The sequence below is a fragment of the Molossus molossus genome, unplaced genomic scaffold (assembly GCF_014108415.1).
Source record: "Molossus molossus isolate mMolMol1 unplaced genomic scaffold, mMolMol1.p scaffold_m16_p_19, whole genome shotgun sequence".
Classification (NCBI taxonomy): Eukaryota; Metazoa; Chordata; class Mammalia; order Chiroptera; family Molossidae; genus Molossus; species Molossus molossus.
In genome coordinates, this window is record NW_023425354.1 from 48,344,508 (window position 1) to 48,356,017 (window position 11,510).

At 46.3% G+C, this 11,510-nt stretch overlaps 1 protein-coding gene across 1 annotated transcript in view; it reads left to right on the forward strand.

Annotated features, from left to right (window-relative positions):
* The window catches only part of DNAH2 (dynein axonemal heavy chain 2), a 120,778-nt gene extending 109,592 nt beyond the window's left edge, over positions 1-11,186 (forward strand). Inside the window, exons 75-88 of the mRNA XM_036269707.1 lie at positions 741-867; positions 1,905-2,091; positions 2,298-2,446; positions 2,596-2,779; positions 3,019-3,209; positions 8,251-8,442; positions 8,626-8,810; positions 9,058-9,286; positions 9,361-9,512; positions 9,634-9,748; positions 10,234-10,410; positions 10,509-10,583; positions 10,743-10,893; positions 11,032-11,186. Of these exons, the coding sequence (XP_036125600.1) occupies positions 741-867; positions 1,905-2,091; positions 2,298-2,446; positions 2,596-2,779; positions 3,019-3,209; positions 8,251-8,442; positions 8,626-8,810; positions 9,058-9,286; positions 9,361-9,512; positions 9,634-9,748; positions 10,234-10,410; positions 10,509-10,583; positions 10,743-10,893; positions 11,032-11,186 (2,269 nt within the window). The remainder of the gene's footprint in view (positions 1-740; positions 868-1,904; positions 2,092-2,297; positions 2,447-2,595; positions 2,780-3,018; positions 3,210-8,250; positions 8,443-8,625; positions 8,811-9,057; positions 9,287-9,360; positions 9,513-9,633; positions 9,749-10,233; positions 10,411-10,508; positions 10,584-10,742; positions 10,894-11,031) is intronic.
* The last annotated feature ends 324 nt before the right edge of the window (positions 11,187-11,510 follow it).

An 11,510-nucleotide genomic window follows, 5' to 3' on the forward strand; every position in this document is an offset into this window, starting at 1 on the left:
CTCTCCCTGGAGTCCCCTCTCTTCCTCTTCTCCATCACTCAGTAACTCTGCTGTACCTCAGGGTAGCTCCCTAAGAAACTTCCCCTGTGTCCACCAGGCATGGTGGGTGCCCCTGTCCTGTGATCCCTTTATGGCACTGCCACCCCCTGTAGAACTGATCACATCATTGCATAATCAGTGGCCTCTCTTGTTCATCTGTCCTTCCCACACTGCCTGACTTCATCCAGGACAGACTCTGGCTTATTCATCTTTGTGTCTTCAGGAAGAGTGCCTGGCACATAGTAACGGTCCAGTCAATATTGTTGTTTTTTCTTTATTGATTTCAGAGAGAGTGGAAGGGAGAGGGAGAGAGAGATAGAAACATCGGTGAGAGAGAACATCGACTAGCCGCCTCTTGCATGCCCCGCACTGGGGATCAGGCCCACTACCTGGGCATGTGCCCTGACTGGGAATTGAACTGGCAACCTCTTGGTGCATGGGTCAATGCTCAACCACTGAGCCACACTGGCTGGGCTGGGTATTTTTAAATAGAAACAAATGGTTGATTTTACCAATGAACTCTGGGAAAATCATGTGTTCTCTGTAGGTCCCTGAGTGCTTGGCTCTTTATAGGAAGTTTGAATTAGATGCTGATGAAGGTCCTTTTTCTGTGTAGGACTCTGTGATTGCATGATGTTTACTCTGTAAGTATTCACATCGAGTGTCCTGCCTCCACCACCCTCCCTGTCTCCTTCTCCCAGGTACACCTGCCGCACCCTGTTTGAGCGCCACAAGCTACTATTCAGTTTTCAGATGTGTGCCAAAATTCTGGAGACTTCTGGCAAGCTCAACATGGATGAGTACAACTTCTTTCTACGTGGTGGAGTGGTGAGTTGGGTAGAAGGCCCATCTGAGTGTGGGGTGGTCAAGGTTGGGGATGGTGGCAAGTATGAAGAGGACTGCAGACCCGGAGGTAAGCCCCAAGGCTCCAGCAAGTGAGCTGAGGATAACCGCCAGGAGCAGGGGCATGGCCAGCTCCCTTGGGCTATGGCAGTGACTTGATGCACCCCCTTGCTCACATTACGAGTGGGGCCCCTCTTGCCTGTGACCCTCTGGTTGGCATGATCTTACAACTTTTTCACTGCCTCTCAAGCCACTCCTTCCACTGCCCAGTTCTTCAGTCCATCCCCTCCAGCTGCACAGGCCTCCTTGCTGTCGCAGGCATGTCCCACCTTAGGGCCGTATGCACTGGCTGTTCCTTCTCCCAGAAAACTGTGCCCTCAGGTAGACACAGTTGGCCTCTCTCTCACCTCCTCCAATGCTTGATTCAAATCTCACCTCACTAAGACCCCTTTGACTTTCTCATTTAACATTTCAGACTCCCCACAGCACTTCCATCTTCCTTATCTTCCTCAACTCTTTCTATTTTTTCATGGCACTAGAAAAATCTTTAATATACTAGATAATTTACTTATGTTTTGGCTCCTTATCTGCCCTCCCTTGTTGGAAAAAATTAAAGGCAGAGATATTTGTCCTTTTTCTTCAGTAATATATCCCAAGTGCTTAAAAAACTTACGGTTGGTGAACAATAAATATTTGTTAAAGAGAGTGAATAAGGGAATGAACTAAGTTTGCTTTTCTCTAAAGGGTAAGGTTATCAGTTGATAGCATTAGGTAAGAGGTAACCACCAGAGGGCGCAAGCTCCCTAAATTTGAACTGTGATATTTCTACACATTGAGAGATTTAAACCCCCATGTTTATTTCCCTAATAAAGGTGGATTCCAATCTGTCTTGGATTCCTATATTCATTTTTTCATTCTGTTTCATGCAAGGTTCATCTTGGATTTCTCATGTTTTTTTAAAAAGGTGACTCTTTTTGGAGGTGTTCCTGGTCAATCCCTTTCTCCCGTCTCCTTCCCCACAGGTCCTAGATCGGGAGGGCCAAATGGATAACCCGTGTACAGGGTGGCTCGCAGATGCCTACTGGGATAACATCACAGAGCTAGACAAGCTAACCAACTTTCATGGACTCATGAACTCCTTTGAACAGTATCCTCGGGACTGGCACCAGTGGTATACCAATTCCACCCCAGAGAAGGCTATGCTGCCAGGTGCCCAGGCGTCTGAGCCTTCCCACTCCTGCCTTTCTCTTTCCGTTTATTCAGCCCATGTGCTTGCCCTTCTCTTTATTCTTTAGCCCCTCTCCCAAGTTCCCCTCAGCCATCTGCCTCTTGGCAGAGCATCCCCTGCAGGTGCCCCTTTGTTTAGATTCCCGGCTCTTCCAGACCCTCCCTGCGACAACCCCACTCATCCCCAGGTGAGTGGGAGAATGCCTGCAATGAAATGCAACGGATGCTGATTGTTCGCTCCCTGCGCCAAGACCGAGTAGCATTCTGTGTTACTTCTTTCATTGTCTCCAACCTTGGCTCCCGCTTCATTGAACCGCCTGTGCTAAACATGAAGTTGGTCAGTGCCTTGGCTTCCTTGCCCACATCACCCCTGGGTCCTTCCTGCCTCCCTCTCCCCATTCCAGTCTACCATAAGCATTCCTCAGTCTCTCTCCCACTCACGTTACATGGCTTTCTGCTTGACGCCGTACCCTGTGCTTCGGGCAGGTGCTGGAGGATTCCACCCCACGAACCCCACTGGTATTCATCCTGTCCCCTGGTGTGGACCCCACCAATGCCCTGCTCCAGCTGGCAGAGCACACAGGCATGGCTCAGCGTTTCCATGCCCTGTCCCTGGGCCAGGGCCAGGCCCCCATTGCTGCTCGGCTCCTCCGAGAGGGCATGATTCAGGGTCAGTGTAATTCTTGTTCTTCACCCCCTATCCTTGGCCCTGGTCCTACTCACCAGAACGTCCAGTCTCAGTCACACTACCATAACTGCAGCTCCTACTTTTCCAGAAGGCCCCAGGAGGGCAGACCTGAGCATTTTGACACCACCGTCCGCGCCCCACACACATACAATCAGATGGATAGTGTGGGGATAGACGGGGCTTAGGGACCGGGTCTCATTGAATCCAGTATCTCTCTGCAGGACATTGGGTATTCCTGGCTAACTGCCACCTGTCACTGTCTTGGATGCCTAATCTGGACAAACTGGTGGAACAACTGCAGGTGGAGGATCCTCACCCTTCTTTCCGCCTCTGGCTCAGCTCCAGCCCCCACCCCGACTTCCCTATCTCAATCTTACAGGCCAGCATCAAGATGACCACGGAACCACCAAAGGTATGGGCAACTGTAGATAGCCAGTATCACCCATACTATCTGGGGTACCTTTCCTTCTGCTAGCATCAGAGAGAGGGCTGAACCTTAACAACACATTTTGATTCTACTGTCCTCTAAAAATTTTTACCTCATTTCTCTTGTCTTTGTGCCAAACTCTTAGAACGTGATAATAATGTCTGATATTTCTTGAGTGTTATTATGTGCCAGGCATTGTTCCAAGTTCTTTACATTTATTAATTCATTTAATATACAAACACACACACACTCTATCAGGTAAGTGCTATTAACCCATTTTAAAGATAGGAAACTGAGGCACTGAAGACTAAATAACTAGTCCACAGAACCTTCCTATCTCGCAACATTTTCTTACATTCGCTCCCCAATGTCACACTTGCTGGGCTCCCAGCCCTTGTTTCCTTCTCTCCAACTCTATTGAAACTTTTATCTCCAATATTACAAGGTGAGCATTGAATGCAATCATACTGATCCTTGAGAAACTGCCCTGGCTGGTTTGGCTCAGCGGTTAGAGCATTGGCCCACAGACCAGAGAGTCCCAGGTTCTGTTCCCGCTAAGGGCATGTACCTCAGTTGCAGTTTGTCCCCGGCCCCAAAAGGGGTTGTGTGGATGGCAACCAGTTGATGTGTCTCTCTCACATCAGTGTCTCTCTTTCTCTCTTCCTCCTTTTCTCCCTCCTACTCTATCTGAAGATAAATGCAAAAATGTCCTCGGGTGAGGATATAAAAAATAAATAAAATAAAATAAAATCTGTTCATGTTGTCTGTATCTATGTGGCTTGTTTTGTTTTGTTTACAGCTTTTTGTTTTATATCCTACATGTGAGTGAAATAATCATGGTTCTTGTTCTTTTCTGTCTGACTTATTTCACTTAGCATAGTACTCTCAAGGTTCATCCATGTTGTCTCAAATGGCAATATTTCATTAATTTAATTTCAAAAGATCTGATCATGTTGCTACATCCCACACATTTACTCCCTGATTAAATTATTTTAGTAGTTTTTCATTGCTTTTAGTCAAAATCAAAACCGTTATTAGCAAGACCTGTATATTCTAGCAGGCACCTCCCCAGCTTCATCCATTGCCATTCTCCCCTTCCCTTTCTTTGCTCTCATTAATTTCTAAACTTTCTGTTGTTCTTCCTCAGTAGACCCTGTATTCTCCTGCCCTAAGGCTTCTGTACATGCAGCTTTCTCCTCTTTCCTCCTCATCCCCTTCTTTGCCCCTAGAAGTCTCAGGAAGCTTCTGACCTCCACGTCTAGGTCAACATCCCAGTCATAAAGCATTTACCACTCCTGCCCTAGACCATGTACTCAGTGGTTAGAACATGGGCCTGAGCACCAAAGGGTTGCAGATTAGATTCCTGGTCAAGGGCACGTACCTGGATTGCAGGGGAGGCAACCAATTGATCTCTCTCTCTCTCTCTCTCTCTCTCCCCCCCCTTCCTCCCTCCCTCCCTCCCTCCCTCCCTCCCTCCCTCCCTCCCTCGCTCCCTCCACTTCCCGTCCTCCCTTTCACTCTTTCTGAAAAAGCAATGGAAAAATATCCTCAGGTGAGAATTAACAACAACCAAAAAAACCACATTTACCACTCTTCCTTCTGGCTCTTACAGTAATTTTACGTGTGTCCATGTAATTCCCCTTAATAGCTGTGAGCTCCACGAGGGCAGAGGCCATGTACTTCTTTCTCTCTCTCACCATTTAGCTCATCCTGTGACTAGCACAGGGACCTGTATATAGTAGAGGCTCAATAAATAAGTGCTGTTTGAATACACACACACATGGAGGTCTTTCATTGTTCTAAATCTTCCTTGAATACCTTGGGTAGTTGACACAGCTGACTGTCCCTTTCCCTGGTTTTCCTGACACACTCCTAGTTTCCCTCTGCCTCTTGCCACATCATTTATTATTTCTGTGCTTCTTTCTCACCTGTTCCATGGTTGTATCTTAAGACGTAGTCCTTGACCTTCAAGTTTTCTCATTCTATGTCTCCTCCTTTCACAACTTGATAGAGAAATTGTCCTTTTCCTGATTTCAACTCCACTCCCCATCTCTGGCTCCAGTATCAAACTCAGTTCCAGGTCTGAATTCCATCTGATTAAGAAACATTTCTTTTTGGCATGCCAACACCATAGGTGTCACACTCTCAAAACATGTCATCAGCTCCTCCACCATAATGATCTCCTCATTGTAGTTTTGTTAATGGTGCCACTGATTTTTTAAAAAATATATGTTTAAAGTCGATTTTGATTTACCTTTATTTTTTTTCTGCCAAAACATTCTGTGCCCCCATGAAAAAATGTCAAACAATCCAGAAATGTGTCCCCAATATACTAATTCATTTTTTAAAGATTTTTTTTTTCTTTGCCTTCTAAGGGAGGCGTGTGCCTTGGTAGCTAGGTTGAGCACATGTGCTAGGTAGAGGTGTGTAAGTGCGAGGTAGGTGTTATTTAGGTCTGCAGAATGAAGTGGGAGGCAATGATGAATCTGCGAGCAACCTAGGAGGAGGGAGCGAGGAATCAGCAATGGGGCGGTTTAGAGAGGAGCGAGTCCATCTGCCTTTGCTCAGGAGTGCTTTCTGTGAAAGGCAGAACCTCCCTGCAATCGCCAGATCCTCAGGGTTTACTCGAGACAACTGAATTTCTTTTGGAAGCCGACCAAGAGGCCAGTATCTTTAAATATTCTATTTGAAAATTATTTTAAATTTACAGAAAAAAATTGTAAGAAGAAGAATAGTACAAAGAACTCCCACACATGTCACCCAGATTCATCTATTGTGAACATTCTGCCCCACTTGCCATCTCTCTCCCTCTCTCCCTCGCTCTCTCCCACTCCGTCTGAAAAATCAATGGAAAAATATCCTCAGGTGAGGATTAAAAAAAAAAATCTTTGCTTACTCCAAGGTTATAAAGGTACTCTCTTATATTTGTCTTCAAAACAATTTTATAATTTGACTTTCACATATAGGTTTTTAGTTACTTCAAATTGATTTTTGTGAGTGTGAAAGGCGGTAGAGGTCTAATATTTTTCCACATGAATTATCAATCCTAGTACTATTATTGAATAGCTCACAATTACCCTTCTGATCGGCAGTGTGTCTGCTCATCCTTCAGTCATGTTTCTATTATGTATATATGGGGTGTCCTCCCAAAATGTATACACAACTTTGAATAATTATAAAGCCAGTGTTTATTAAAATACATTTCATTTTCTGCCCGGCTGGTATGGTTCAGTGATTGAGCATAGACCCATGCACCAAGAGGTCACCGGTTTGATTCCCAGTCAGGGCACATGCCCAGGTTGTGGGCCCAATCCCCAGTGGGGGGCATGCAGGAGGCAGCCAATCGATGTTCTCTCGCACTGATGTTTCTATCTCTCTTTCCTTCTCTCTTCCTTGCTCTCAAAATCAAAAGAAAAAAAAAATGCCTGTTTAAAAAAAATACATTTTATTTTCAAAATGTAATAGACTCTACAGACACCCTGTATACATTTTTGTTTAAATCCTCACCCGAGGATATTTTTCCATTTATCTTCAGATAAAGTGGGAGGGAGGGAGAGAGAGAGAGAGAGAGAGAGAGAGAGAGAGAGAGAGAGCGAGTGAGAGACATCGATGTGAGAGACACACATTGACTGGTTGCCTCCCACACAGGACCAGGGACTGAATTGCAGCCGAGTTATGTACCCTTGATGGGACTCAAACCCATGATTCTTTAGTCTGCGGGCCTACGCTCCAACCACAGAGCCAAATCAGGCAGGGCCTGTATACATTTTTTTGGGGGGGTGGGGAGACACTCTGTGTGTGTGTGTGTGTGTGTGTGTTTCTGGGTCCTTTATTCTGTTCTCGATCAAGTTGTTTATATTGAGGTCCCTATACACTGTCTTAATTACCATATAGCTCTATAATAATTCTTGATAGCTGGTAAGGCAAGTCTCTTTACCTTATTTTCCTTCAGGCTACTCTCTAACATAAATTTTAGAATTAGCTTGTCAAGTTCCACACAAAAAATCCTGTTGATCAATTTGGAAGAAATCAACATCTATAGGATATTGAGCCTCCCAATCCATGAGAATAATATGCTTCTCCATTTATTCTTTATTTCAATAAAGTTTTGTAATTTTCTCTATATTTATATATTTTTATTAGATTTATTCCTACTTTACATATTTTGATGTTATAGGTGGCATTTTAAAAATCATATTTTCTTTTTGTTAGTGCTCCAATATTCTTACTACCCCATTTTTTCACGACCCCATTCTGTCCATCACAGGTGAGTCTTCTTAACACACTGCTTCAACATATCACTATTCTACTCAAGACAGCACATGGCTCCATGATGCCTGGTGAATCAAGTCCAAATGACTCAAACTGTCATTCTTATTGCACCTCCATCTGTTAATGGCCCTTCTTACCCGACCTGAGTACGTGCACTTGACTTCAGTTAGACTCTTCTCACTTACTCTCCCCTTGTACCTTTTTCCTTCAGTTCTTTCCATCTCCTCGAAACCAAGGCTCTCAGACTACTCATATCCTTCCTGTTTGTAAGACTTAGCCCAAGTCCCAACTTGTTCATGAAGCTGATAAATCCAATCACATAGAATGTTCCTCCTTGATGATATACTATGGTCCTTTTAATATACACAAAACTTTTGCACACAATAATAGTGTACATTTTTGTTCATTAATAGTTGCATGTATATCTTTGTCTTTGTTCCTATTTTCTGGTACTCCCAAATTGAGCTGGCCCACCCACCACTGAGAACATTGTGGCTGAGAAGATCAAAAGTGGGAGGACAAGAAGGTAGGGCTGCCACCAGCCCATGCAGTGCCTGCGTGTGAATTAGAGAAAGGCACCCAGCCCTGTGAATGAGTACACATGTTGGCATGTAGATCAAAGGCTAGATTTCAGCCTCCAGTCAGCTCTTTAGCCAGTGTCCCAGTGAGCAACCTCCACAGCTGTACACGGTGGTGCTAGTGCCAGAGATGAGCAAGATGATAGCATCCCATCTCTGTACTTCATTGTCCCCAGGGCCTAAAGGCCAACATGACACGTCTTTACCAACTGATGACAGAACCACAGTTTTCCCGCTGCTCCAAACCTGCCAAGTATAAGAAGCTGCTGTTTGCACTCTGCTTCTTCCACTCTGTGTTACTCGAACGCAAAAAATTCCTGCAGCTTGGCTGGAACATTATCTATGGCTTCAATGACTCCGACTTTGAGGTGTGTTCTAACCAGGGGTCCCTTATCCCAGCCCTATCTTCTTATGCTTCTGGCCCCATGGCTCCCCAGCAGGATTAGCCACTGACAGAAAGCCTTGTTAAAGCCCCATTGGAAAATTTTTAAAAAGAGTTGTTCCTGTAATAACTGTGTGGGGCTGGGGGTTTGGGCTTGGGCCATGCACAGGTGTCAGAGAATTTGCTGAGCCTCTATCTGGATGAGTATGAGGAGACACCCTGGGATGCACTCAAGTACCTCATTGCCGGCATCAACTATGGTGGGCACGTCACAGATGACTGGGACCGGCGTCTGCTCACCACCTACATCAATGACTATTTCTGTGACCAGTCTCTATCAACCCCCTTTTACCGGTGAGGGGGAGGTAGCATCGAACAGGGGGCCAGAGGACACAGAGAGACCATGTGTAGGACTGGGGGTAGGGAAAGTGTTTGAGGAGAGAATATGAGATTGGGAGAAGGCAGAGTATGTGGAACTGGGAGGAAGAACAAGAGCAGAGAGTTGGACAAATGGGACATATAGGGACTGTGGTCCTCTTGGTTTGGCATTGAAGCCCCAGAGTCCTCACAATGTGGTGATAATTATGCTGTGGCTCTCTAGGTTATCAGTATTGGAGACTTATTTCATCCCCAAGGATGGGAGCCTGGCCTCTTACAAGGAGTACATCAGCATGTTGCCTGGCATGGACCCCCCTGAGGCCTTTGGTCAGCACCCCAATGCAGATGTGGCCTCTCAGATCACTGAGGCACGAACTCTCTTTGAGACTCTGCTTTCCCTGCAACCCCAGATTACACCCTTCAGGGCTGGAGGCCAGAGCCGAGAAGAGAAGGTAAGAACAGACATCTGGGGAGGGAAACCCATGAGGAAGAGAGAGGGCTGTACTCAGAGCTCCTGCCTCATCAGGTCCTTGAATTGGCCGCTGATGTGAAACAGAAGATCCCTGAAATGATCGACTATGAGGGGACCCGTAAACTGCTAGCTCTGGACCCTTCCCCTCTCAATGTGGTCCTTCTGCAGGAGATCCAGAGATACAACAAGCTTATGGAAACCATCCTGTAAGATGGAGAGGGCTCTGCAGACTGTGGGGAGGGGGCAAGAGGAAAAGACTTCACCTCCTGCCTAGGATGACTTTTCCAGGCCCACGCCATCTCTAACCCTCCACCCTATCCTGCTCAGGTTCTCACTGACAGACCTGGAAAAAGGCATCCAGGGCCTCATCGTCATGTCTACAAGCCTGGAGGAGATTTTCAATTGTATCTTTGATGCTCACGTCCCTCCACTCTGGGGAAAGGCAAGATTACACCACTGTTCATCCTACTTCAACAATAAGCTCTCCTCTCACCCTTATGTCCCCAATCTCCTGGTTCTTGGTAGGCATATAGTAATATGCAGTAAGCCTGGGCTTTGGAGTCAGGCAGGTTCAAGGTTGAAATCTGGTTCTGCCTTTCACTAACTGACTTTGCATGAAATATTAACTTAGAAGGTTACTCAGGGCAAGTTATTAACCTCTCCACGGATGTTTCAAGGAGTCTCAGTACTGTGTGTAACACTTAGCAGGTGCTTCATTAATGGTGACTGGTCACTACTACTGTTGTTAATAAATAGTTGTCATTTTATGCTTTCCTGGGGGTTGGATTTTGGAACGCTTTACCCAACTGAATTTTGGGAGCAGGGGCTGACATCATATTTTCTTCTCATATCTGCTCTGAGTGCCCCAAATAAGGACCTGAATGCATGAATAAATGAAGAATGAACACATACTCTCTCCTCCTCCAGGCATATCCCTCACAAAAACCACTGGCTGCATGGACCAGAGACTTGGGCCTGCGTGTGGAACAGTTTGAGCTGTGGGCTAGTCGTGCCCGGCCTCCTGTGATTTTCTGGCTGTCTGGCTTCACTTTTCCCACTGGCTTCCTCACTGCTGTACTGCAGTCTTCAGCTCGCCAAAACAATGTGAGCCAAGTGGAAAGTGTTATAGGGATTGGATGCTGGGGACATGTATTTGCTGTCCTTTTTGAGGATTCTCCCTTATTCTCACCTTCAATCCCCAGATTTCAGTGGACAGCCTCTCTTGGGAGTTTAATGTTTCCACTGTGGATGACAGCAACCTAGTGTACCCCCCTAAGGTGGGAGCCAGATGTGCTTGGGGCTCCTAGCAAAGGAGGGTCTGGTGGAGGAGGATACTGGGAGCAAAGGTGGGAAACAATTGGTTGAGAAGGGAGATGAGAGGTAGCAGGTCGGTTAACAGTTTCCACTTCCCCGTAATTGCCCCCATGTCTCCCCAGGATGGTGTCTGGGTTCGAGGCCTGTACCTGGAGGGTGCTGGCTGGGACCGGAAGAACTCCTGCTTGGTGGAGGCAGAGCCCATGCAGCTTGTCTGCCTCATGCCCACGATCCACTTCCGGCCCACAGAGAGTAGAAAGAAGAGCGCTAAGGGTGGGACACTGTTCAGACCTCTCTGTCCCTCCCTACTTTGTATCCTAACCCATCCTCTGCTCCATCCCTCCTGCACACGTGCTCCTGCCCTGTTTTCCTAGAGGCTCCAGGGTTGTGATTCCTTCTCTTTTCTCTCAGGTATGTACTCGTGTCCTTGCTATTACTATCCCATCCGGGCAGGCAGCTCAGACAGAGTCTCCTTTGTCATCGGCATCGACCTCAGATGTGGGACAATGACATCTGATCATTGGATCAAGAGGGGTACTGCTCTACTCATGAGCTTGGACAGATGAGAAGGCCTCCTCTTCTTCATGCTTTAAAGAAGGTCTGGGACTCCAGGAACTAAAGTTGACAATGCATCTCAGACCGAGGCTGGACTTCGCTCAAATCTTGACCTTGGTTGAATTTGTTGACAATGTATTTCAGACCGAGGCTGGACTTCCCTCAAATCTTGACCTTGGTTGAATTTGTTGTGTGATGGGGACTTGGAGATACCTAGTGTGCTAGCCATAAAGGTGGAAGAATTGTATTGGAATTCAGTGCAGTAAAACACCTGCGATTACAAGCCCTGAGTCTCTCAATGGGGCAGTGGGGTTTGAGGAGGAAGCCTGACCTTA